Below are 24,580 nucleotides of genomic sequence, written 5' to 3' on the forward strand. Positions count from 1 at the left end.
GCTTGTAGTTCGTTGGAGCATAGTAAAAATAGAAGTGTTTATGTGGAACAAATTGGATTCGAACTTGGCACACACAGCTTTTTAGTCTGTGACCCCCCCCCCCCTCCTTTGCAGTTGTACTCGTTACTGGATTTTTTTTTTTTTTTTTTTTAATTTTTACGGAACCATTTTTGACAGCCATGGATACTGATCTATATAAGCACAACTCTTTTGTTCTTGGTTTATTATTTTTAGGCGATTATAGGCGAACACACTGATAAACTTGGCGAAAAGAAGAAATATTTTTTTTTTTTTAATTAAAAGTGGGGGCTCAGTTTTGCCAAATCTTCACCTTCACTTGGCCCATGGCGGTTGTCGTTGGGGTGCTACAGATGACATGTCAAGTCCTCTCCATTCTTCCCTGTCCTCCGCCCTTTTGACTGCTTCGCTCGGCTTTAATCTTTTTTTTTTTTTTACATGGGGTTCACTTATCAAGGCCCGAAGGCCACTCAGGGATAAGGGTTATTGCAGTAATCAATGAGATAGTATTGTAGTAATCATTAGTATTGGGTGTTTAGATAGTGTCTTACTTAAGGGGGCGGTTTGTCAGGAGTTTGTTTATGTTGAACTTGAAGACGTCCAAGTTGTAGTCAGGTGGGAAACAGGCAAGCGGCAGAGAGTTCCACTGGCGTGCAGTTTTAAGAAAGAAGCTTTGCTCATGGAATCTACGTTTGGATTTAGGCACAGATAAAGAGTGGGGAAAATTATTGACAGTAGTTTCAGCCAGACGGGTGTTTCTCGTGAAAGATTGGCAAGGGGGGGGGATCGGAGCTCAGACGAGCACCTGCCATGGAAGTAACGATAAAACAAAGACAGGCTTGCAACGTCTCTTCTGTGGGAGAGAGGTTGCAGGGAAGAGAAAAGGGCATCCCCCACTAAACTAATCTTGTCCATTCTGTGATGTTATCTTCCCATTTGTTCTATCTTCCTCCTCTGACTGTTTCCTGGAGCACTGTCTTGGCAAGCCTCTCTCCTCTTGTTACTTGGCCAAAGCATTTTAGTTTGCGCTTCCTGATTATGGTGAAAGGAATCTCTCACATGATGACTCTAAGCATCACACCCTGGTTCACCGCTTCAGCTGGCGGGCTAAATTAGATGAGGGGTTGGTTTTAACACTGCACCACTGGGCGAAGGATCTCCTAGAAGCAGATTACCAATCAGGGCGGAAAAGCCTCCAAGTTGGGGAAAACCGGCCGTGGCCAGGCCTAGAGAAGGATAGACTCCACCAGGCGTCATTGCCTAAGATTTGCTCCATGATGATTTTGCCAAACGTAAAGCGCAAAATTATAAATTTTAGCATTTTAGAGAAATTAATCGAACAGCAATTTTTTGCTGTAAGATATAAATTCTGTGCATTTCTTTATTTTTGTGGGGTGGTCTAGACAATTGTGTATACTTTTACAAGAGTTTTTTTTTTTTTGTTTTGTTTTTTAAGGTGAGGGGGGGGCTTGTCATTCAGACTTAGTTAGTGGTGGGACTTTTTTTTGCACATAAAAGGGTAATATTTTAAAGTGTTTTAAAAATGTTTTATAATTCTGGACCATTATAATCTTGTCATGATGTCAATGACCATTTTATAACGAGTATGTGAGACAAACACCTCATTTAAAAATGGAAAAAAATTAACAGTGGGGTGCATGTTATATGTGCATGGAGTGATGCCTGGTTAACCATTTCAATCTGAAGTTTAAGTCCTATCAGATCTATTGTTTTATAAATATTTTTTCAAGACTATCAGACTTCATATAGATGTCACCTTGACGGATTTGTAATTCTGAGTTTTACTAAAGTTTAGAAATTTTGTTTTGGTCTCCTAACAAAGGAGGGATTCACTACGATTCCTTTGTTCGCACTTTTCTCAAAAACTACACCTTGGATTTCTTTTGAAATTTTGCACAAACATTACTCAGTGAAAGTAAATTTTTGCCAGAATGGATTCTCCAGGATAATTCTGGTTGTCTCCCTTGGGGCCATTATAGGGGTAAAATTGATCCAAAATCGTTCGTTCATTTGTTCATGCTTTGCTCAATAACCATGCCTTGGATTTTTAAAAAGTTTTGCACAAACATTAGTTATGGTGAAAGTAAATTTGTCCCTCGTAGAGGGAGACACTGCATGCTCGGTTTTAATTGAATTTTAATTTTTACAAATTGAAATTGTCACCTTGATGTTTAAAAAAAAAATCAAACCTTTGAAAAAAAAATTTTTAGCTTTTATTTTTTTTCATTATTTAATTTTTCAATTTAAAAATAAAATTTTGAAAGAACAATATTTTTTTTTTTTTGTACTTGTGCAAAATATGGATGATGCTATTTGTTTTTTTTAGATATGGTGTTTAATTTAAATTTAATTTTTACAGTATCTTTTGTTCATTAAATTGTTAGGTAAAAGTACAGAATAGTTAACACTCCCTCCCCATGTTAAGAACGGGTTTCTAAATGATAGCGTTATTCAGCATGGCTCATATTCTGTATAAATACTGTATTTTTATATTTTGATTATTTTTAAATATTTTATTTTAATATTATTTTTAATAATTATGACAAAATAAAATGAGAATATTAAGTTTATTGTTCACTTATAGACGTGTATGCATAGCAATTATAAATGAAGACTTATTTTTGTACACAAAGAACTTCCCCTGATAGATGATGTTCACTGACAAAATTAGCTTGCATAGCACATTGATTACATCTGTTCCCTGAAGTATTTCAACCCCTCGGCATGAAAATCAACTGAGATTGGACCATTCCTATAATGACCTGGTTTTACATACACAATTGTCTAGCCCACCCCACAAAAATTGTGATGTAATGCTGGTTCTGTGCAGTTCTAGGCGGTCTACCCTCCAACGCTTTGCCTTCTCTCTTTAAGTAGGGTTTAGTTTATTGCTAATTGTCTGAGGCGCCGTGGCCGGGAAATGCCACGCGGATCTTTTATTTATTTTTTTTTAATCTGCATTGAATTGGCTTAGTAAACTTACATTTTGAAGATATATTGTCAAGTATGCAAGACCTGTACCGAACAACATATATACAATAAAGTAATTAAGAAGCAAGTTAAATTTTTCTGAAGAGTTAAAAAATACTAAATCTAATATATAAACGGCTGTTTGTTGGTCTGTCTGTCTCCATATTTTCAAACTCTATCTCCTCCAAAACTAAGTCGCAGAGCGGCACGAGGGACCTCAAATGATTGGATTTTTTATGGACCGTTCTTTTATCATAGAGGGAGGGAAAAGAAACCTTTATATTACATTCCACGCACGATCTCATGACTTGAATATTTAAAAATCATCATTGAATAACACCCCACGGATTTTATTTTTCTTAGTGGCATCATGCCACAAGGGAAGTAAAAGAGGAAAAAAAAACTGATCTATCCTGACGAGGACTCGATGATGTCGAAAAATTTGATTTATAAATAAATGCTTGTTTATTTATTTATTTATTAATCTGCATTGAATTGGCTTAGTAAACTTACATTTTGAATATATATTGTCGGGTATGCAAGACACCTACCAAACAGCATATATGCAATAAGGTAATTAAGAGGCAAGTAAAATTCTTGTGAGGAGTTAAAAAAAATAGTTTAAATCTATATATAAATGGCTATATGTCTGTTTGTCTGTCTCCATATTTCCAAACGCTATCTCCTTTGAAACTAAAAGTCGCAGAGCAGCACTAGGGGCATCAAATGATAGGATTTTTTATGGGCCATTTTTTAATGGGTTTTCAGCCAGTTAAAATTATTTTTAAGGGGTGAAAAAAGGGTCAAAATTGTAAAAATCGTTAAACATTTTGTACAATTATCTTATTTTTAATCAGTTTATATGCATGTCACATTGGTACGGTGGTAACGTCACCAGCTTTGAATGCTAGTTTTGGTTTCGATTCTAGCTGATGGCACCTAAATACTTTTTGAAATCACGACTCTATAATAATATATACGAAATCTGGACAAATTAAAATATCATATTTAAGCGTATTTTACGCCCGGGCAAAACTGGGCACCCCAAGACCTGCTAGTTAATAATAAAAATACGAATCAAGTGATTTGTGTATGACATCTTTATGCATTGATTTCTATTAATTTTTATGTAAAAAAAAAAAAAAAAAAAACTGTATTTCAGATCAACCAAAAATAACCAATCAAACTATATTATACTAGCAGGGTTAACCGGCATTGCTCAGAACAAGAATGTAAAATATTTCTATTAAAACTTTAGTAAATGATGAGTTCGAGGGGGTAAGCATAATCCAATAAAAAATAGGGCTATTTTTTTTACAATAGGCAACTAAACAAAAAAAAAGGAGTGGAAAAAAAATAAATATACAACAAAAAATGTTACCAAAGTCAATATAAATTATACTTCTACCTACCTAAATAATTTGTGTGTGTTTTGACTTATTTTAAAGTGTTTGTCTACTTTGAAACAAAAACAGGGTTATGCCTGAGTTAGAACAAAAAAAAAACGATGGCGGTTTCGTTACAGTCATTTGGACTCTCGATGACAACTCAAAAATCGAAAATGAAACAATACTGATAGAGCATGACATTCTCACGTGATTGGTGACATTTGTCGGGTGGGTTTCTACTATTCTGTTTAATTTTCGATTTTTAAGCAAGTGCATCCAAATGCTGCACTAAAATTACCATTTTTTTTTTTTTTTTAAATTCTAACTCAACAGACTTGAAACTACTTTTGTTTCAAAGTAAATAAACATTAAAATAGGTTTAAACACATAAATTATCCCGGTAGGTAGAAGAGTAATTTATCTTACCTTTGCTAACATTTACTTGTACATTCCTCAAAATTGTGGATAGGCGTTAAAGGTACAATTCCAGAGTTCAACCTTTAAAAAGAAAATATACAGAAAAATGTTTATGATGTACATACCTGCCATGGGATAAAAATGTAATATTCACAAAATTATGTAAATTTATTTATTTATATATATATTTTTTTTTTTTTTTGTATAGAAAATAATTTTTTTAGTGATTTTAATAGTAAATCGTAGCCATTACAAGACTGATCTTGATGACGTTAATTTGACTTGAGTTGTCTCCCTTTATTAAATATGGAAGTTTCAGATACGTTTCATTTCCTCATAAAGTTTGATTTTCTTAGTTGAAAAAAAAAACAAAAAAAAACTACTTGATCAATATACGTAATATGATATCTTTGTTCAGTAAAGATTTTTCTTTGTTTCTTGTATCATTATTTTTTTTAATTTTTTTTTTTAGGTTGAATTCTGGATTTGCACTGCAATAAAAATGGTTTCGTGTTCTTAAAATAATATTTAATGAGGAACTATTTCAACTTCGATATTAATTTTAAAAAGATGCTAGAACTTAAACAGCGCTTCTATTGACAATTATTACAGTTTCTATTGACTATTCAGAGCGCTTCTATTGACTATTATTACAGTTTACGAAACAGACCAGAAATGGTTGAGCCGTCTCTGCACAGTCACTTAGTACCGATATTGAAAGAAACAACTGACATAAGTTTATGGTCTCATCCCCCTCCCTCCCTCCCTCCCCGTTCATGTTAAAAATAATTTTAAAATCATTAAGTACATAAACTTTTTCTTTTTTTTCAACTTCATTTGAGGGGGGGGGGGCTAAAAAATTTAAAACTTGTTTTGCATTTGTATGCTTTAGTGCTGCCTGCCTTTTTTACATTTTTTTTCCCCACAGCGTTCAAATCATAAACTGTTTCAACCATTTCTAATCTATACAAAGGAAATTTATAAAATGCAATATAATGCAGAGGTGCAACGGATAAACACAATCAGAAACAAATTCACTTTTTATTGATATAATATCCGTGTTTCTTGTATTTTATTCTTGTATTGTGTTCTTGCATGGTCAGATGGAAGTTCCATGTTGTATAATATTTCAGGAAAATATCCCTTCATCAGATGTTTGAACTAAAGTCAAACATATCTGATGAAGGAGAATTTCCCCAAAATATTATACAACATGAAACTTCTACCTGACAATTCTAATGCAAATATAAGGAAAAATACATAGATAGGGCTCTACATTACGAGTGAAGCAGTCGCATATACGAGTGATTTTTCAAAGTGACGACTAGAAATAATGAAACGCTTATCTTTTGGCGATTGTATTTCTTTCACCGACAATCTTCCAAAACTCACTACTGAATGAAAAATATCTTACGTTTCTGAATATCTTTTCAACCTTTTTTTATATATAAAACGAACAAAGTTAAATTATTTAAACAATAGAAGTTTAATAGAACAATATACTCTTTTTTTTCTATTTTTCTTTTTTTTTAAAGGCTGTTTAAAAAAATATCTGAAGTAATTAGAATGTTTATACTTTCAAGTATCAACATAAAAATCAGTATATATTTAGAATTACACTTATTAAAAAAACAATCTTTATGATGTACATACTCGTCACAGAACTAAGGTGTCATATTCTAAAAATCATATGGGCTTTAACTTTTCTATTTGGCTAGTAAACGAAAATATTTAGTTGTCAAAGGTCAACCAAATATAAATTTGTCTGTAGAGCTCTGATAAACCTTCACCTGTTCGCAGTTCCCCAGTTCGCGGCCCTGCATATTGAGGGGTTAGGCTCATTATTATTTTATTATCATTCATAATTCGTGAATGCACAAACAATATATATTTTTTTCCATTATTATTGCGATACAGTACATATTGTTTCTTTATAAATGTATACACTGTATGTACAGTGCATATTTTTTTAATAATGTTTTTAATTGCATATTATTACTGTATTGTACTATATTGTTATTTCCTGAACTGTGCATATTGTATTCATCTAAGTTTGCCTTTAAATCTGTTCCACTTTCTGTCAAATTCTAATACATATGTTGCACACAAAGAAAATGACTTTACAGTACACTATTACAGTATGGGTGACTATGCTAAGTGGTGTTACTATTTACTTGCCTCCCTGTGAGGGCAGAGTTAGACACCAAAGTCGGTTTTTAATGTGGGGAAAGGAACAAAAATAAAAATTGTCTCAGTCGTGAAGGATTTCTCTTCCGCTAACCGTGAACAAAAAATTGGAGTGTAGCATCAGAACAGATGCTACACTTTGATCTTACTTGATGTAACATCACTAGGAGAAAGTGCACCATTGCTTATAAAAGCTACTGTGGGCTAACCATACTGAAGAGATGTTATTTTGGGCTGCAAATACTATGTAATTGAAGTGTAGCACCAGAACAGATACTACACGTGGTGTTACTGTCCTCCTGTACTTGGGTTTCTGTTTGATTAAAATATTGCTGCAGTACAACATTAAAGTGTGTTTACATTATCATTACTACATTAATGGAATACATAACTACATGTAATATTAAGTTATTACTGTATTAATGAGTCAGAGTGTCTTTAGAAAGTGTCTGGGAAGCCTTTAGTATTGTATATAATCTCATATGTAAACGTTTTAAAACTGCATCTAATATTCGCATTTATTTATTTTTGCTATTCTCGGGAGATGGTGGGGGTGAGGTAAAAACGAAATTCCCCTCACCCCACCCATGAATGATGAGGGAATACTGTATATTGTATTGATGAAGTGAATCTGCATAGCTAGTGGTGACTCCTTTATAAAAAAAAAAAAAAAAAGTTATCATTGCTACATTATTGAAATACTTCACTGCATACAATATTATTACATTATTATTGTATTAATGAGTAAGAGTGTCCCTATTTACAATGTCTACCCCCACGGGACAGAGGTAGACACCAGGGTCGTTTTTTAACGTGGAGAAAAGGAACAAAAATAAAAATTGTCTGTCGTGAAGGATTTCTCCCCCCACTGACAGAGAACAAGAAATTGAAGTGCAGCATCTGAAGAACAGATATTACACTTTGAGGTATTTATTTGCTCCCCCACTGAGCAAATTAGGCACAAAGCCGATTTTTAAAGTGAGGAGTGAAGGGGAAATGGGGACCAACTCCCCGGGGAGTAGGGGAGCTGGATAGTGACAATTGGTATGAAGGGTTGCCCCTACATTGACCAAGGTCTTATATGTGGGGTTGCCCCCACATATGGTCTTTGCTTGCAGTATCTGCCGGAACAGATACTACACTTTGATCTAGGCCTGAAGGGCAAGAGTGTCTTTAGAAAGTGTTTGGGAAATATTTGATGATGATTTTGATGTCTTGTCAGAGGAGTGCCACTCCCTCAGTCACTGAAAGTCCATGTGCTCAAAGATAACCTTTCAGTCCTACCAGCGACTTCCACACCTTCAAGCAGACATGACACTGAAGACGGTCATTGGTTTGGATGAAACTAACAGCAACGGAACCTGTATCAAACATTACCATTGCTACATTAATTATTGAAATACACTACTGCATGTAACGTTACTATGTTATTGCTGTATTAATGAGTCAGAGGGTCTGAAGTGTCTGGGAAGCGTTTAGTGCTGTATATAATCTCATAAGTAGATATTTTAAAACTGCATCCAATATTCGCATTTATTTATTTTTGCTATTCTCAAAAGTTGGGGGGGGGGGGTAAAGAACGTAACAGCCCACCCCACCCCCTCCTCCCACCCCACGAGTGGTGAGGGAATACTGTATACTGTATTGATGAAAGTGAATCTGTATGGCTGGTGGTGACTCCTTGTAAAAAAAAAATCTATAAATATAAAAGCGAAAATGTATGTATGTGTGTTCACTTTTTCTGTGTGTCTACAAAAGGCTTCTTTCAGAGAAGCAGCCGGTCGCTTCACAACTTTTTAAAACACATATAAATCGTAATATCTCACAGTTAACAACGAAGCTCGCCTGTCTATTTGCTCGATTTCGGGAACATAAATATTCAACATTTGTCGCTCGCCGCATGTGGGTTAGTCTTTTTCCTATAACATCTTGGGAAAATAAAAAAAAGCGTTCAGCAGTAAATGAATACTATCCCGCAGTCAAACTTGACCTCATTAACTCATTAAAACGGGCACCTGCCAAATCCAAGTAATTAAATAAATTCAAACGTCTTTCCGTTAGCATATCGCGATGGGGCAATGGTTAATGTCGCACATTTTTTTTTTTTTTTTTCACACTTTAATTTACAACTTTGCCTCAACGGTTCGGGTTCGATCCTCATACTTACTTTCGTTTTTTTTTTTTGTTTTTTTTTTTTGGGGGGGGGGTTAAGAAGGTAACTCCTGGGAATAGTAAGTGAATACTATATATATATAATTGGTTCCCCGATTTATTGGAGAGGGACCTATGTTTTCAGTGTGTCCATGCGTCTGTTATTCCAGACTATTGCCAGATAACCGTCCATTAGTTTTTCCTGAAATTTTGCCACAAATTGTATTTCATTAAATAAATGTGCACAGTAAAAAAAATGTTTTTTACAAAAATTCCCATTGTGCCCCCAGGGGCTCAAAAGAGGTTAAAAATGACCCAAAATGGCCAAAAATGACACATTTTGCCTCATGATTTTTAATCCAACCATTAGACTTTTTTTAAACTTGGCCAAAATGTGGAGCCCATTAATATATAAATATATATAAATTCAGTATGGGTGACCCTGGCAAAATTCTGGTTCGCGTCCCCGGAGACTTTCAGTGCTAAAAACATCTCTTTTTGTGGCTCTTTTTTCATATTTCTCAAAAAACTTGATATGTTTGACTATATAGTGTTTTTTCACGGTAGTTAATTCAAATATACATGTGTTAAGGCCTGAAACTGCACCGTTAATCCATTTACACTGGTATTCGGTGGCCCCAGGGTCTCAAAAGAGGTAAAAACTGCCCCAAAATGGCCAAAAATGACACTTTTTGCCCCGTAGTGTTTGATCCATCCATTAGAGTTTCCTGAAACTTGGCCAAAATGTGGAGGCTATTGTTCTTAATATAAATTCAGTATGGGTGACCCTGGCAAAAGTCTAGTTTGCATCACTTTGGGACTTTTAGGGCTAAAAAACATGCTTTTTGGAGCTCTTTTTTCATATTACTCAAGAACTTGTAGTTTTCCATGGTGCTGAATTCAAATATACATGCCTTACGGCATGAAACTGCATCATTTGTCCTTTTTCACTGGGATTCGGCGTTCCCAGGAGCTCAAAAGGGGTCACAAATGCCCCAAAATTGCAAAAAATGACACTTTTTACCCTATAACTTTTGCTCTAGCCATTAGATTTTTCTGAAACTTGGCGAAAATGTGAAGGCAACGTTGGCCCTTCACACTTCTCACATTCATCATTTCTTCACTATTTTTTGTGGCGTCATCTCACATGCAGCACAAGAGGGGGGCCACGCACACGCAGCTTGTTTTCTGTAATTTGTCTATCTTTACATGAAAATTTGCAGAACACAAAAATTGTGTTACACACTTTCCAAATACTTTTTTATGTTAAAAAAAGAATGAAAGAAAATTATTACTTAACACTAATGCAAATAACCTACACATAATAATCCATGATAAATAATCTATCAGAGCATTAAATTACCTAACAGGGTCGATATGCTGTTGAAAAACCAACCATTCAACAACCACAGCAATGAACGTTCCTTTCTGTTTTCCTGTGTCCAAAGCCAAACAGAACTTCCATGAACAAAGGTTCTTTCTTAGAACCTCTTATCTGTTAAAACAAATACCATGAGGATGTTTCCCAACAGACTACAACTTGGCTGTCTTCAAGTCCAATGTAGACAAATATTGTACTGAATTACCCATAAAGTGACAGATCAGATCAGTTACAAAATTAAAATGTTTACATGACTACATGAAAATACATAACTGCATACAATATTACTACGTCATTACTATATTAATACGATAGCGCGTGTGTTATTTTCTGTGTCATGCTTACATCCGGGTAGTTTAATTGTTATGTACTTTTATTTCTTGTCATAAATAATTTTACCAAGAAATCTTCATAAGTTTTGGTTTCAGGTTAGAATATAGCTGAAGGAACTCAGTTATATACATAATTTTTTTTCATAAGTTTTATTTCGGTTTCGATTCAAGTTAATGCACTCAAGTTATATATATATTTATATATATATATATATATAATAAAAATTACAGTTAAATTTACCAAAATGATCCAAGATGGTAAAATTAAAGTATATTATAAATATTAAAGAATTAATATTTATAAAGTTATCTCAGTGTGTGTGTATATATATATATATATATATATATATAATTTTTTTTTTTTTTTTTTAAATCGCAACTTTATAATATATAAAAATCGATAGAACATTAACTCTAATAATATATACAAAATCTGCAAGAATTAAAATATCATATTTAAGCGTACTTTGCGACTGGGCTTTGTCGGGCGTTCATGCTAGCTAAGATAAATACTTTTGCAGTTTTATCAAAGTGTAGTATCTGTTCTTCAGATGCTGCACTTCCATTTCTTGTTCTCTTTTGGTGGAGGATCAGTCCTTCACAACTGAGACAATTTTTTATTTTTGTACCTTTTCTCCACGTTAAAAAACGACTCTGGTGTCTAACTCTGTACCGTGGGGAGGAATAGTAAATAGGTACAATAATATCAGAGCATCTCCATTTACACTGAACATGTACTGAATGCTAACATCAATATATTACATATGAATGAGTTCTCTGTGGAATTTCCACAGGTCCCGCTAGTTATTATATTAATGAGTAAGAGTGTTTTTAGAAAGTGTTTGGAAAACATTTAGTATTGTATATAGTCTCATATGTAGACGTTTTAAAATTGCATCTGATATTAGCAGGATTTTTCTCACGCTATTCGTGGGAAATATGAAGGTGGTTTAATGAACGTAGCCCTCACAGAATAGCGTGAAAGAATACGGTTTACTGTATTAATAAAGGTGAATCTGCATAGCTTTTTTTTTTTTTTTACATAGGAGTCCCCACTTATCAAGGCCCGGGGGCCACTCAAGGATAAGAGTTAAAAAGTACATATGTACAGTAGTCAATGGGATAATATCATAGTAATCGTTAGTAGTGGGAATTTGGTAAATTGGATTACTTAATGAGACGGTTCAACAAGAATTTGTTTACATTGGACTTGAAGATGACGTCAGCTGAAAAGCAGGCAAATGGAACAGAGTTCCACAGGCATGCAGGTTTAAGAAATAACCTTTTGTTCATGGAATCTGAGTTTAGGTTTAGGCACAGATAAAGAGTGAGGGAAAATTATTGATAGTGGTTTCAGCTAGATGAGTGTTTTCCTTGAAAGTTTGGCGAGGTGGGACCATAGATTGGAGCTCAGACAAACACTTGCCATGAAAAATAACGATAAAGCAGAGACAGGCTTGCAACGCCTCTTCTGTGGGAAAGAGGCTGCAGGGAAGAGAAAAGGGCATCCTCCACTAGGCTAAGAAATCTATTCTGAACTCTGTCAAGACAGAATAAAGTCTTTTTAGCATCTCCTGCCCAGATGTGGCAACAGTACTCCATCCTTGGACGTACCTGGCTTTTATATAAGTAGAGAATTGCATCGACAATGAGATATCTGATTCCGCCTTTTATGTTTTGATTCACATCAGTTTGTATCTATCCTTTACACTTCTGCATTGTATTGCTTTTTATAAATTTACGTTATATACATACTAAACAATGCTTCAAGTAAACTATATCAACTTCAGTACCAGTTTGTTTTGAAAACTGAAAACAATTTGTAGAAGCACTAAAACATGAAAGCAAGGGGAAACTTGATTTGTAAAATTTGTATTTTAAGATTTTTTTTTCCTTAATGGATTGAACTAATTTCAGCATGAGAGCAATTGACCCATTAAAAATGAAAGGATAATCTCCCTCTAATCTCTTAATCTGATAATCCAAATTTAATGTTTTTACATTGTGTCTTCGCAAACCCTATGAAAGGCTCAGTCTGTCTGTCACAAGTTTAAAATAGCGCTTTTAAGCAATATGCATGCAGATTGAATAAACACATCTTAGGAACAAGCACAACTCTCCGGTGTTGCCTAGGCTTAAGGAGAATTTGGGGTTTCTTTTAAGTGTGTCCAGAATCTTTGTTTTCTTTTTTTTTTTTTAAACTTCTCTCTGTGTAACACATCCTCAGTCACGCTGCATTAAAAAAACAAAACTGTTGTGATTCTACCCCTACTTCTTCCATTACCCCCACTCTCACACTTTCCTCCACAGTCTCTTTCTCCTACCCTCTCTCTCTCCCCCTACCCTCTCTCTCTCCCCTATAACCTCTCTCTCCCCTACTCTTTCTGTTTCTCTCTCTCCCCTACTCTTTCTGTTTCTCTCTCTCCCCCCTACTCCTTCTGTTTCTCTCTCCCCCCTACTCTTTCTGTTTCTCTCTCCCCCCTACTCTTTCTGTTTCTCTCTCTCCCCTACTCTTTCTGTTTCTCTCTCTCCCCTACTCTTTCTGTTTCTCTCTCTCCCCTACTCTTTCTGTTTCTCTCTCTCCCCTACTCTTTCTGTTTCTCTCTCTCCCCTACTCTTTCTGTTTCTCTCTCTCCCCTACTCTCTCTGTTTCTCTCTCTCCCCTACTCTTTCTGTTTCTCTCTCTCCCCTACTCTTTCTGTTTCTCTCTCTCCCCCCTACTCTCTCTGTTTCTCTCTCTCTCTCCCCTACTCTCTCTGTTTCTCTCTCTCACTCCCCTACTCTGTCTGTTTCTCTCTCTCTCTCCCCTACTCTCTCTGTTTCTCTCTCTCTCCCCTACTCTCTCTGTTTCTCTCTCTCTCCCCTACTCTCTCTGTTTCTCTCTCTCTCCCCTACTCTCTCTGTTTCTCTCTCTCTCCCCTACTCTCTCTGTTTCTCTCTCTCTCCCCTACTCTCTCTGTTTCTCTCTCTCTCCCCTACTCTCTCTGTTTCTCTCTCTCTCCCCTACTCTCTCTGTTTCTCTCTCTCTCCCCTACTCTCTCTGTTTCTCTCTCTCTCCCCTACTCTCTCTGTTTCTCTCTCTCTCTCCCCTACTCTCTCTGTTTCTCTCTCTCTCCCCTACTCTCTTTGTTTCTCTCTCTCTCCCCTACTCTTTCTGTTTCTCTCTCTCTCTCCCCTACTCTCTCTGTTTCTCTCTCTCTCTCCCCTACTCTCTCTGTTTCTCTCTCTCCCCTACTCTTTCTGTTTCTCTCTCTCCCCTACTCTCTCTCTCTCTCTGTTTCTCTCTCTCTCTGTTTCTCTCTCTGTCTGTCTCCTACTCTATCTTCCTCTAGCTGTCCTACACTGTCTTCCTCTTTCTAACTAGTTTTTTTTAACGAACTTGAGAGTTGTATTTGTTTCTAACGCTAACATTAACATAAAACAAAATCCAAGTGCAAATATGAAAAACATTCAAGCTGTACAAATTGCCAAAAGTCAATAATTCTGTACTATTTCACTTGACATTTAAAAAAAAAAAAAAAAAAAAACGTGTTCCATATATATTTGTTTTATCTGCTTGACAAAAATATTAATTTGTCTGAATGAATTTAATTAATTACTAATCCGGTTCTCATTAATCCAAAGTTACTGTGTGTTTTATGTGATGGGAAAGGGAGCAAAGTTTCTAGCTGCAAAAGAAATTGAGTCTTTGTATGTATTAGAGGTTGTTGGTCATGTAATTAGCCCAATGGATACCATCACAGCCTATGTGATCAGTTGAGCCGGGTTCAAAACAAATCTGATCTATTCTGCTTATTTATGCACTAATATTGTTGGTCGGGAAGGTATGAACCCTTGACTAGGATTGTTGAGTTATGAACGTGTACTGTGTATATCCTGCTCGTTTGTATCAGTTCAAAGTTACTAAGCCATTCTGTCTCTCTTAGTCTCTTTCTTTCTCCCTATTCTCTTTCTCTCACACTTCTACCCTCTCTTTCTTACACTCTCTCTCCCTTTCTTACACTCTCTCTCCCTTTCTTACACTTTCTCTCCCTTTCTTACACTTTCTCTCCCTTTCTTACACTTTCTCTCCCTTTCTTACACTCTCTCTCTCCCTTTCTTACACTCTCTCTCTCCTTTTCTTACACTCTCTCTCCTTTTCTTACACTCTCTCTCCTTTTCTTACACTCTCTCTCCTTTTCTTACATTCTCCCTCTCTTTCTTACATTCTCTCTCTTACTCTCTCTCTCTCTCTTACACTCTCTCTCTCACTCTCTCTCTTACACTCTCTCTCTCTTACACTCTCTCTCTCTCTTACACTCTCTCTCTCTCTCTTACACTCTCTCTCTCTCTCTTACACTATTACTCTCTCTTACTCACTCTCTCTTTCTTACTCACTCTGTTTTACACTCGCTCTCTTTTTCTTACACTCTCTCTTTCTTTCTTACTCGTTCTCTCTGTTTTACACTCGCTCTCTTTTTCTTGCACTTTCTTTCATTCTCAGCTGCTGCAAATTATAAATCAAAGTGCAAATTTTTTGCTGAAAATGACACATTTGCTGTTGAGCTTGTGTGACAAAGCCTCTTTTATGCGGCTCCATGTCGGCACAGCATGCCCCCCCCCCCCAGTTAAGAAAAACGCTGGTATAAAAAATGTGGTTGCTGCAATGGCACTCACCGTAGGCAGTTTGATCCTGCTTTTTCCCCCTGAAGGAGATTGGGCTCTTGGGTAGTTCACAACCAATAATAAATTTTCGTCTGAGGTCATCTTTCTATACTGTCCAGATTTAATCCTCCAAGATCTGAAGTATCTCTGTAATTTCAGTTTTTATTTTTTGAGCTGTGGTATGGTTGTTTGTATTATGTGGATTAATTCACACTACTGTTCTCATCTTAAATGTTATTTGCACAACATTTCAGTCAATGTAATCTCCGATCTTCTTCAGGTGTATAAGTCGCCATGTTTGATTTTGGTAAAGGAGGAGGGGTAACTCTATACTTCTGAGGTTAAGTATTTGGGTTCTAGTTAAAAGTAAAATTAAGGATAAAAGCAATAAGTTATCAAACAAAATACTAGGAGATATTATTTCTAAATTATTCATAACAAAAAGGAGGAGAAGGGTTTAAGGTTTAATTAGATTCTTTTACCAATTTCATGTTCTTAAAAACTTAATTTACGAAAATAAAAGGCCACCAAGTAAACCAAACCATCAATGTGAGACCTGTTGTTCTCGTCAATACATATTTCTAATTCCCATTAATGAGATTTTAAATTTCATATAGATATTTTTTAAATCTATTCATTATCTCGTAACTGATATGAAAGAAAAAAAGAGAAAAAATATGATACCATTAACGCACCGCTGACCCCAGACATCGTGTGCAGTGGATTTCTCCTTCATCTTCATCGCTCTTGTTCTGACCGTGTCATCGTCGTTATCTTTTTCACACTGGCGACTGTCGATGGGGATACATGGATCCACAAGTATAAAAATAAAATAAACGCAAGGAAACAAGATGAACACAGACTCTGATACTTTTCATTCACAGTTGGACTATGGGTGTGTGTGTGTGTGTACCCAACCAATTTCTCCATCTCCTAAAGTTTCCTGACCTGGACCAAGCATACCCATAGTGCTGAATCAAGATATTTTGGAAATAGAAATTGATTAACACAATTTAAAAACAAAAAGCAAAATCTGTTCAATTCTAAGGTTTTAAACATTCATCTTGCATCCAGTTATTTTGTAGAAGGTTTTTATTCTTCAAACTCTTTGTATCTTCAATCACTAGTTTGTAGTGTTTGGTTTGGTTGTTTTATAGTGGATTTTATCGTTTTTGTTCCCTGCCCTGCAGAACATGAATGAGTTTTGCAATGGGAGAGGGAAAAGGTTACAGTTATGTTTGGTACATTTTAAGTCAAGAAACTAATCAAGAAGTGGGGAAGATAGAAAGGGGAAATGGGAAGAAGGAAAAGGGTGGGTTGTTTTTACTTTTGGTTTTGCAGAACATAATTAAGTTTTGCAAAAGGAAGTATAAAAACAAAAAGCATCAATGTTAGGTGCATTTCATCTCGGGAAGCCAATATCTTCAGACAACCTGATCTGGTAGCACCAGAAAGGAGGAGGAGGAGGAGGAGAACTATAGGTGTGTGTGTACCCATCAACCCTCTATACGCTAGTCCACACATACGTTCTGTCGAGGCTGTGTCAGTCACTTGTCGTCAGCTCATTTCCCCATCTCCTAAAGCTTTCCCGACCTGGACCAAGCCATGATCTGTCTCCAATTGCAGTCAAAGTCTAACTGTTCACCTCAGAGTTTAGGCCCTAACCGTACCAGACTTGAGTTACTGAACTTAATTTGCCACTCTTCCTGGCCTCCTAGGCAAAATCGTGAAAAAAAATTTAAACACTTCCATAATTTTTTTACCGCCAGCATTCAGCCTTCGTATGCCAATCCGCCCGACAGGTGGAGCCCGTCTACTTGCATCAGAATTATCATCACTTTTTCCTTCAATATATTCATCCTCACTAGCATTACTTGATTCAGAAACAAATTCCTGATCAAATTCGCCTTCATCTGAATCAGAATTTGTCACTTTATCCAACACTTGTTGCACCGTGAAACTCCTTGGTCTCAGTCTTTTACCTGTCAAAATGCTTGGTTAATCACTAGCTCACTTCATGGCTACTTCAGTCTACAAAACAATTCACAACTCTGCCAAAACAAAGGAAGCCATTTGCAGAACGTTAGACTTGCACTAAATTGATGCTAAGCTACGATTGGGTAGTTATTTTTAGCTCCCTGGCCACACAAAAACGTGGTCGGAAAAATATCAGTTTAGTGGTAACTCGTGTACAGCATTTTCGGAAATTGCCAGTATATCTGTAACTCGGTCTGGTAGGGTTAACTCTAACTGTTCTAAAGTCCCAACTCCGTCCAGCTTTGTCATCCTTATTGTTCCTCTGACTCACAGTAACCCTCCCTCCCCCCACCAAATGCTTACTAGTCAATTGTTCTCTACCTATCGGTCATTTGGTCGCCTGATCATTTGTCACACCCAAAATTAAATTTACCTTTATCTCTCTTTCTCTATGTTAAGAAATTTCTGTCCATTGTCTATTGATAAATCTATTGGTGCTTCTACACTATTGGGACGAAATTTTGGAAATCGTAAAACTGAATTTCACATGAAAAACAATGGTATCTGCGTAGTCCTCATATTGTCAAGATGATTATAAAAAAAAATGACGAAAATTGATAAGGTGAAAAATTAATTATTAAAGAAAATAAAAAATAAAATTTGATGAAAATGATCGTAAAACACAGAATTCAAAAGGGAGGTAATTTTCCATTTTGGTTTAAACAAGATGGCGGAAAATTTTCACCTGCTAACACGATTAAAGTTGTTTTGTTTAATGATTCCGTAATATTCAGGTGATTTCAATTACATAATTTGAAAGCTGCTATTGTGGCTCATTAAAATTGACAAAAACTTGTTTATTTTTTCATCTGAAAACTCCATTTATTGACTGCAAAATCTCGTCCCAATTCTGTAAAATCTATTTCCTACTTTATTTGTTTTCCTAGTTCCTTCCTTAACGGCCATAGGTCAACCAGAGTATCACAGAAAGAGAAACGGTGGGGTGGGAGGCTCTATCTCTGCTAATTTTAAACAAATTAAATCTTCAAAGGGTTAAATCTTATTTTTGCACCTGCATGGCATGAAATTACTGTTGTCATATTTAACTTATATCTGAAATCGCCACTGTTATTTTTTTTTTTTTTTATTTATTTATGTCTTTCAATTTCGCATCTATTTCAGCACTCTGAGTTTGGACCCCGACATGAACCCAGACGAGGAGGAGGAGAAGCACCGCCTGATCTCGCAGGTCCTTGAGCTTCAGAACACCCTGGATGACCTCTCGTCTCGCGTGGACTCCGTCAAGGAAGAAAACTTGAAGCTCAAGTCGGAGAACCAGGTCCTCGGCCAGTACATAGAAAACTTGATGGCGGCAAGTAGTGTGTTCCAGTCAACCTCTCCGGCCAAAGCGAAGAAGAAGTCCGGGGCTGGTGGAAATGGCGTCTCCGAGTTGATGGCAGGGGACAAGTAGGATGGGTGTTGTTTCTCACCCCCGCAGGCGCTCCATCTGACGTAAACACAATGTGAGGCTATCCACACGTTAAAAATGGGCATCGTACATGCGTACACTCATATGTATGGTTTTATACATATGTGTGTGTGCATGTGTGTTACGCACTTGTGTTCTCTCTTATGTGTGTGTGTGTGCGTGCGTGTGTATGAAGGAGTGTATATATTAGTGACAGAGAGAGAAAGAGAATGAGTTTATGTTGTGGGAAGTAAGTTATTCAAAGTTTTATTTCTGTAAAATGTTTCTGTCGGCAGGTTTTTTTTTTTATTTATTTATTTTTTTTTTTTTTTTAACTTTCTGCTTTGAGATGGTTGGATGTAAGTTTAGTTGGAACTTGAATATTTTTTAATACAAGTCAAAACTAATGACTTTTTTACTTTTATAATTCTAAAACTGCTAAAAGAATCACTTTTCAAATAATAACCAAGATTTTTTTTTATTTATTTACATTTTTAGAACATCTTAAAAAGTGTGTATGTGCATATATATATATATATATATATATTTCGCTTTTTGAAAAGAACATCTTAAATTTTCTTGTTTTTTCTCTTTCTCCCCATCTTTTTACTCTTTCTCCCCATCTTTTTACTCTTTCTCCCCATCTTTTTTCTCTTTCTCCCCATCTTTTTTCTCTTTCTCCTCATCTTTTTTCCTTCTCTCCCCCTATATCTTTTTCCTTCGCCCCCCCACTATCTTTTTTCCTTCGCTCCCATATTTATCTTCCTCCCATATCTCTTCCCTCTCTCTCTGTCTCCTCCTCCTCCTTCCTGGTACTACCAGATCAGGCTGTCTGAATATATTGGCTTCCTGAGACGAAATGCACCTAACATTGATGCTTTTTGTTTTTCTATTTCCTTGTGCAAAACTTAATTATGTTCTGCAAAACCAAAAACAACAACTCGTCTTCCCCCCCCCTTTTCCTTCTTCCCACTTCCCCTTTCTATCTCCCCCACTTCCTGACTGGTTTTCTAACTTAAAATGTACCAAACATTAATACAGTAACCCTTTTCCCTCTCCCATTGCAAAACTCATTCATGTTCTGCGGGACAGGGAACAAAAACGATAAAATCCACTATAAAACAATCAAACTAAACACTACGAATTAGCGATTGAAGAGACAAAGAGTTTGAAGAATAAAAACCTTCTACAAAATAACTGGATGCAACATGAATGTTTAAAATCTTAGAATTGAACAGATTATGCTTCTTTTTTTTTTTAAATTAAATTGTGTTAATAAATTTCTATTTCCAAAATATCTGGATTCGACACTAAATAACCTGAAAACGGTTGATATGCTGTAAAACAAAACAACCAAACCAAACTCTACAAATAAATATTTTAAGATATAACGAACTTGAAGTGTAAAAACTGTTTCCAAAATCACTGGATTCGGCATTAAATAACCCCAAAAGGATTGATATGCCGTAAAACGAAACAACCAAACCTCCTCCTTTTCCCCCTCTTTTCTCTTTCTTCTCTTTTTTCTCCCCTCTTCCTCCTCCTGTCTTGTCTCTCTCTCTCCTTCTCATTTTCTCTCTTCCTTTTTTTTTATTTTTTTTCTCTCTGATTTTTCTTTCTCTTCCTCCCCTTTTTTCTCTCTGTCCTCTCTACTTTTTTTTCTCTTTTTGTTTGTTCTTTTAGTTTTTCATTTATTTTTAAAAAAAAAAGTTTAATATCTTAAAAATTGAACATATTTTGCTTTGTTTTTAAATTAATTTTATCTTTACACTGTTGCATCATGGGAAAAATCAGACAGCTTTTTAAAACTAAACTCAATATACATTTATCATCCTTGGCTATATCTCTAAAAGTCTATTAAAAAATACCTCCCTAATCTTTGAGAAAGATTGAAAATCAATTGAGCTAGAAATAATATCTATTTTTAAAAGTAAGTATTCTTAACTATAATTTAAATTAAAATAATTTCTTTTAGCTTTAATCGATTTCTTTTTTTTTTTGTCTATAAGTATTTTTATCCATAATTTAGTTATAAACAATTTTAGGACTATAAGAATATTTTTTGTTTATTTTTTTCCTACCCTAAAATTCTTTTGCTTGGATTCCTGGTGTGTTTGATTGATGTGTATTTAAGTGAAATGTTCACATAACCAAAAAATAATTGGACTTGCCGATAGAAATATTAGAAATAAATATGAACATAAAGGGAACATATTCTTCTATGATGTTGTATGTGTGTGTGTATATATCTGTAAATTCCTGCTGTTATGGGTTTATGCTGTTGATTCTAAGAATGTGGGCATGTGTGTACATATGTATACATGCAGTTGAGATATATATAAGAAGTTTTCCAAAGCACAGGGTGGGGGAATAAATGTATAAATAAAATTCATTTAGCTCGCCCCAACCCAAAACAATATGGGAATATTATGAAAATTTTTTTTTTTTTTTTTTTTTTTTATCATATAGACATACACCTATATCTATACATACAAGCACACACACACACACACACACATTATATATATATATATATATATATATATATGTACATATATGTACACACTCATTGGTAGTATGAAAATATACTTATGGCAAGCAAACTACACAGAAATATTTGTTAATCCTGAAGAGTTTCTTTCTTGGCATGAAATACAGTGTTTCTCTTTTGTTTGTGTCTGATAAGTATAATTTGTATTGAATACTGTTGAAATAAATACAGAAACACACATGCGCACACACACACACACACACACATATTGAACCATACAAATATTTTATCGTATCATAATGAATGGATCCTCGATAATATAGATAGAATACAGAATATAGAAATAAATCTTTTCTTGCATTGCTTGTTTAAACTTTTGATAACACATTATTGGCTACATATGTGCATATATATTTCAGCTGCGATTTCTTTTGAAATCCAACTTGTGTAGGCCACAAGTCTCTACAAATCAGTTTAGACTTGAACTAATCAATAATGTAATTTTTATTTTTAATCATTCTAGTTTATATATATATATATATATATATATATATATATATATATATATATAGTTTTTATATTTAAATTTCATTCAGAAAAAATATAACTTCAAAACAAAAATTTATTGTGATCTAATTCATCTCATTATTCTGATATCTGCACACACACACACACACACATATATATATATATATACACACACACACACACACACACACACACATTCCAGGTTAGAAATATCTAAAAGTAAAAAACATTGATAGTGCTGAATTAAAAGAGCAAGATATCATTTTATTCAATTTAGGTTTAAAAAAAAAAAAAAAATTACCATTGGTCACTACAATAGACCTACTGTTTCAATCTTTAAAAAAACATTGCCAGGTGGCAATATACCTCTGTTTTTACTGGAGGCCATACATTTAATGAGAATTTATTTAATGAAAGATTTTCATTAAATGACTGGCTTCCAATAAGAACAGAGGTATATTGTCGCCTGACAATGCATTTTTAAGACTGAAATAGTAGAATTATTGTAGCGACTTAGGGTAATTTGTTTTACCTAAATCGAATAAAATGATATATAATTGTATTGGTGTGTTTTCCTTGGTGTATAATTCAATAAAACTCTGGTGTTTATAAAATAGTGCTCAATATGAAATAGAGTAGTATCATAGCATAAATTTATTTATTCATGCTAACATTATTGGCTACATGTGTGCATACATATTTCAGCTGTGATTTCGTTTGAAATACAACTTTCTCAGGCTTGTCGTCTCAATGGATCAGTTTAGACATTTACTTGTTAGTAATATATTTGAGTCAATCCAAAAGTGCTTAATACTAAGTACAATAGAGCAGTTATAATATAATGTTTGTAATAAAATGCTATGATTTGTTCAAAGTCTTATAAAATCACATCTTTAAATAATATGTAAGATAATAAATAACATTAACACTGAATAGTTCATTCGGTAAAGACATTGCAATTATTGATTTAAGGCACGCACACACATATTTCTGTGGAAATATACTTTATTTCCTTATAATATATACCAATCGTTATTTAAGAAGCTCAATGTAATTACAGAGCAATATAATGAATGAATGACAAAAGATTGACCATCTTACAATTTATTCCTTTAATTCATTAAGTGACTATGTTGTATATTTTTAGTTTCATAGATGTACATCGACTGAAACTCTTGTGCTTATCAAAAAAGTGCTCGATGAATAAACAGAGCATGTTTATAGTATGTTTATTTATGCAAACATTATTGGCTACATATGTGCATACATGTTTCTGTAGTTTGTTTTCAACTTCAATATGATCTTGAAGTACGTTTGGCCTGATTACATAGTGTGTCTTAAAAGAGAAACTATAGAAATATGTATGCACATATGTAGTCAATAATGTTGGTATAAATGAACATATATATGCACACATTAACACAAAAAAATATTGATGTCCTTGTTTGTTTGGCAGATATGTATTATTGTATTATCCCTGCCCCTCCAAATATCCTATATTTTCTCCTTGATCCTCCCCTTTCTTTTATACATATCTTCCCTATACCTACATGCAGGGTGTACCATGTTGCTGCGGCTCCCATTACAATTGCACAAACCAGAAAGAGATGATGCAGATCACTCATGGGGGGGGGGGGTGAAAACCCCGCTATTACACGCATCTAGCCTTTTATGTGCAATATTGTCGCTATTGTTTCATGTCTCGGCTAATGTATGCAACCATTTTTATTTATTATTTTTTAAATGATTACATTAATATTGATGTAACTATATGATTTTATATATATATATATATATATATTCATGTTTATATCACTATATGACTATATATATCACTGTATAACTATATATATTCATATATATATATATATATATATATATATATATAATCAATATATATATATATATATATATATGAGCAAACAGTTAATAAAATATGTTAAAAAACACTTTTATCGAGCTTTTACATCTGCCTGAGATAATTTTATAAATATTAATTCTTTAATATTTATAATATACTTTAATTTTACCATCTTGGATCATTTTGGTAAATTGTAATTTTTATTTTAATATATATATATATAAATATATAAGCTTACCATCTATGATATGTCCTGCTTATTTAACATTATATAGTTTCAATTCTCTTCTTTCACATGTTAATTTATGTTGGCCTAGGGGTTGAATATCAGTCTGTAAAGTCAAAGTTGACTTTGAAACTGGGTTCAAATCCTTCTACTGGCAGTAATTAACATTACTGAAGATTGTGTAAACATTAAACACTATATATATGCCTATCATTCATATATATATATATATATATATATATATATATATATATATATATATATATATATATATATATAATGCTGAGGATAATTATGAGTATTAATAATTCAATATATTGAAAAAAAGGAAAACCAAAGATTAACGTTTTGTCTTTATCATCTTGAGAAAGTCTTTGAACAAGAAAGACGAAATCTCAACGAAAATATAAGCACTTTTTGGTTTTCATTTTTCATATATATATATATGATAAGAATAATGGAAATGGTATTCCGATGAGAGAGTGATAAAAAAAAGGGAACAAATCAAGTCACACATCCA

At 34.3% G+C, this 24,580-nt stretch overlaps 1 protein-coding gene across 2 annotated transcripts in view; it reads left to right on the plus strand.

The window, feature by feature from the left end:
• The window catches only part of LOC145265506 (short coiled-coil protein B-like), a 63,342-nt gene extending 41,932 nt beyond the window's left edge, over nucleotides 1-21,410 (plus strand). For both annotated transcript variants that reach the window (XM_080121406.1, XM_080121405.1), the window contains exon 2: nucleotides 18,669-21,410. In XM_080121406.1, the coding sequence (XP_079977532.1) occupies nucleotides 18,669-18,957 (289 nt within the window). In that variant the 3' untranslated portion in view covers nucleotides 18,958-21,410. The remainder of the gene's footprint in view (nucleotides 1-18,668) is intronic.
• The last annotated feature ends 3,170 nt before the right edge of the window (nucleotides 21,411-24,580 follow it).

This window comes from Euprymna scolopes, chromosome 40 (assembly GCF_053919585.1).
Source record: "Euprymna scolopes isolate OS-2025 chromosome 40, ASM5391958v1, whole genome shotgun sequence".
NCBI classification, from domain to species: domain Eukaryota; kingdom Metazoa; phylum Mollusca; class Cephalopoda; order Sepiida; family Sepiolidae; genus Euprymna; species Euprymna scolopes.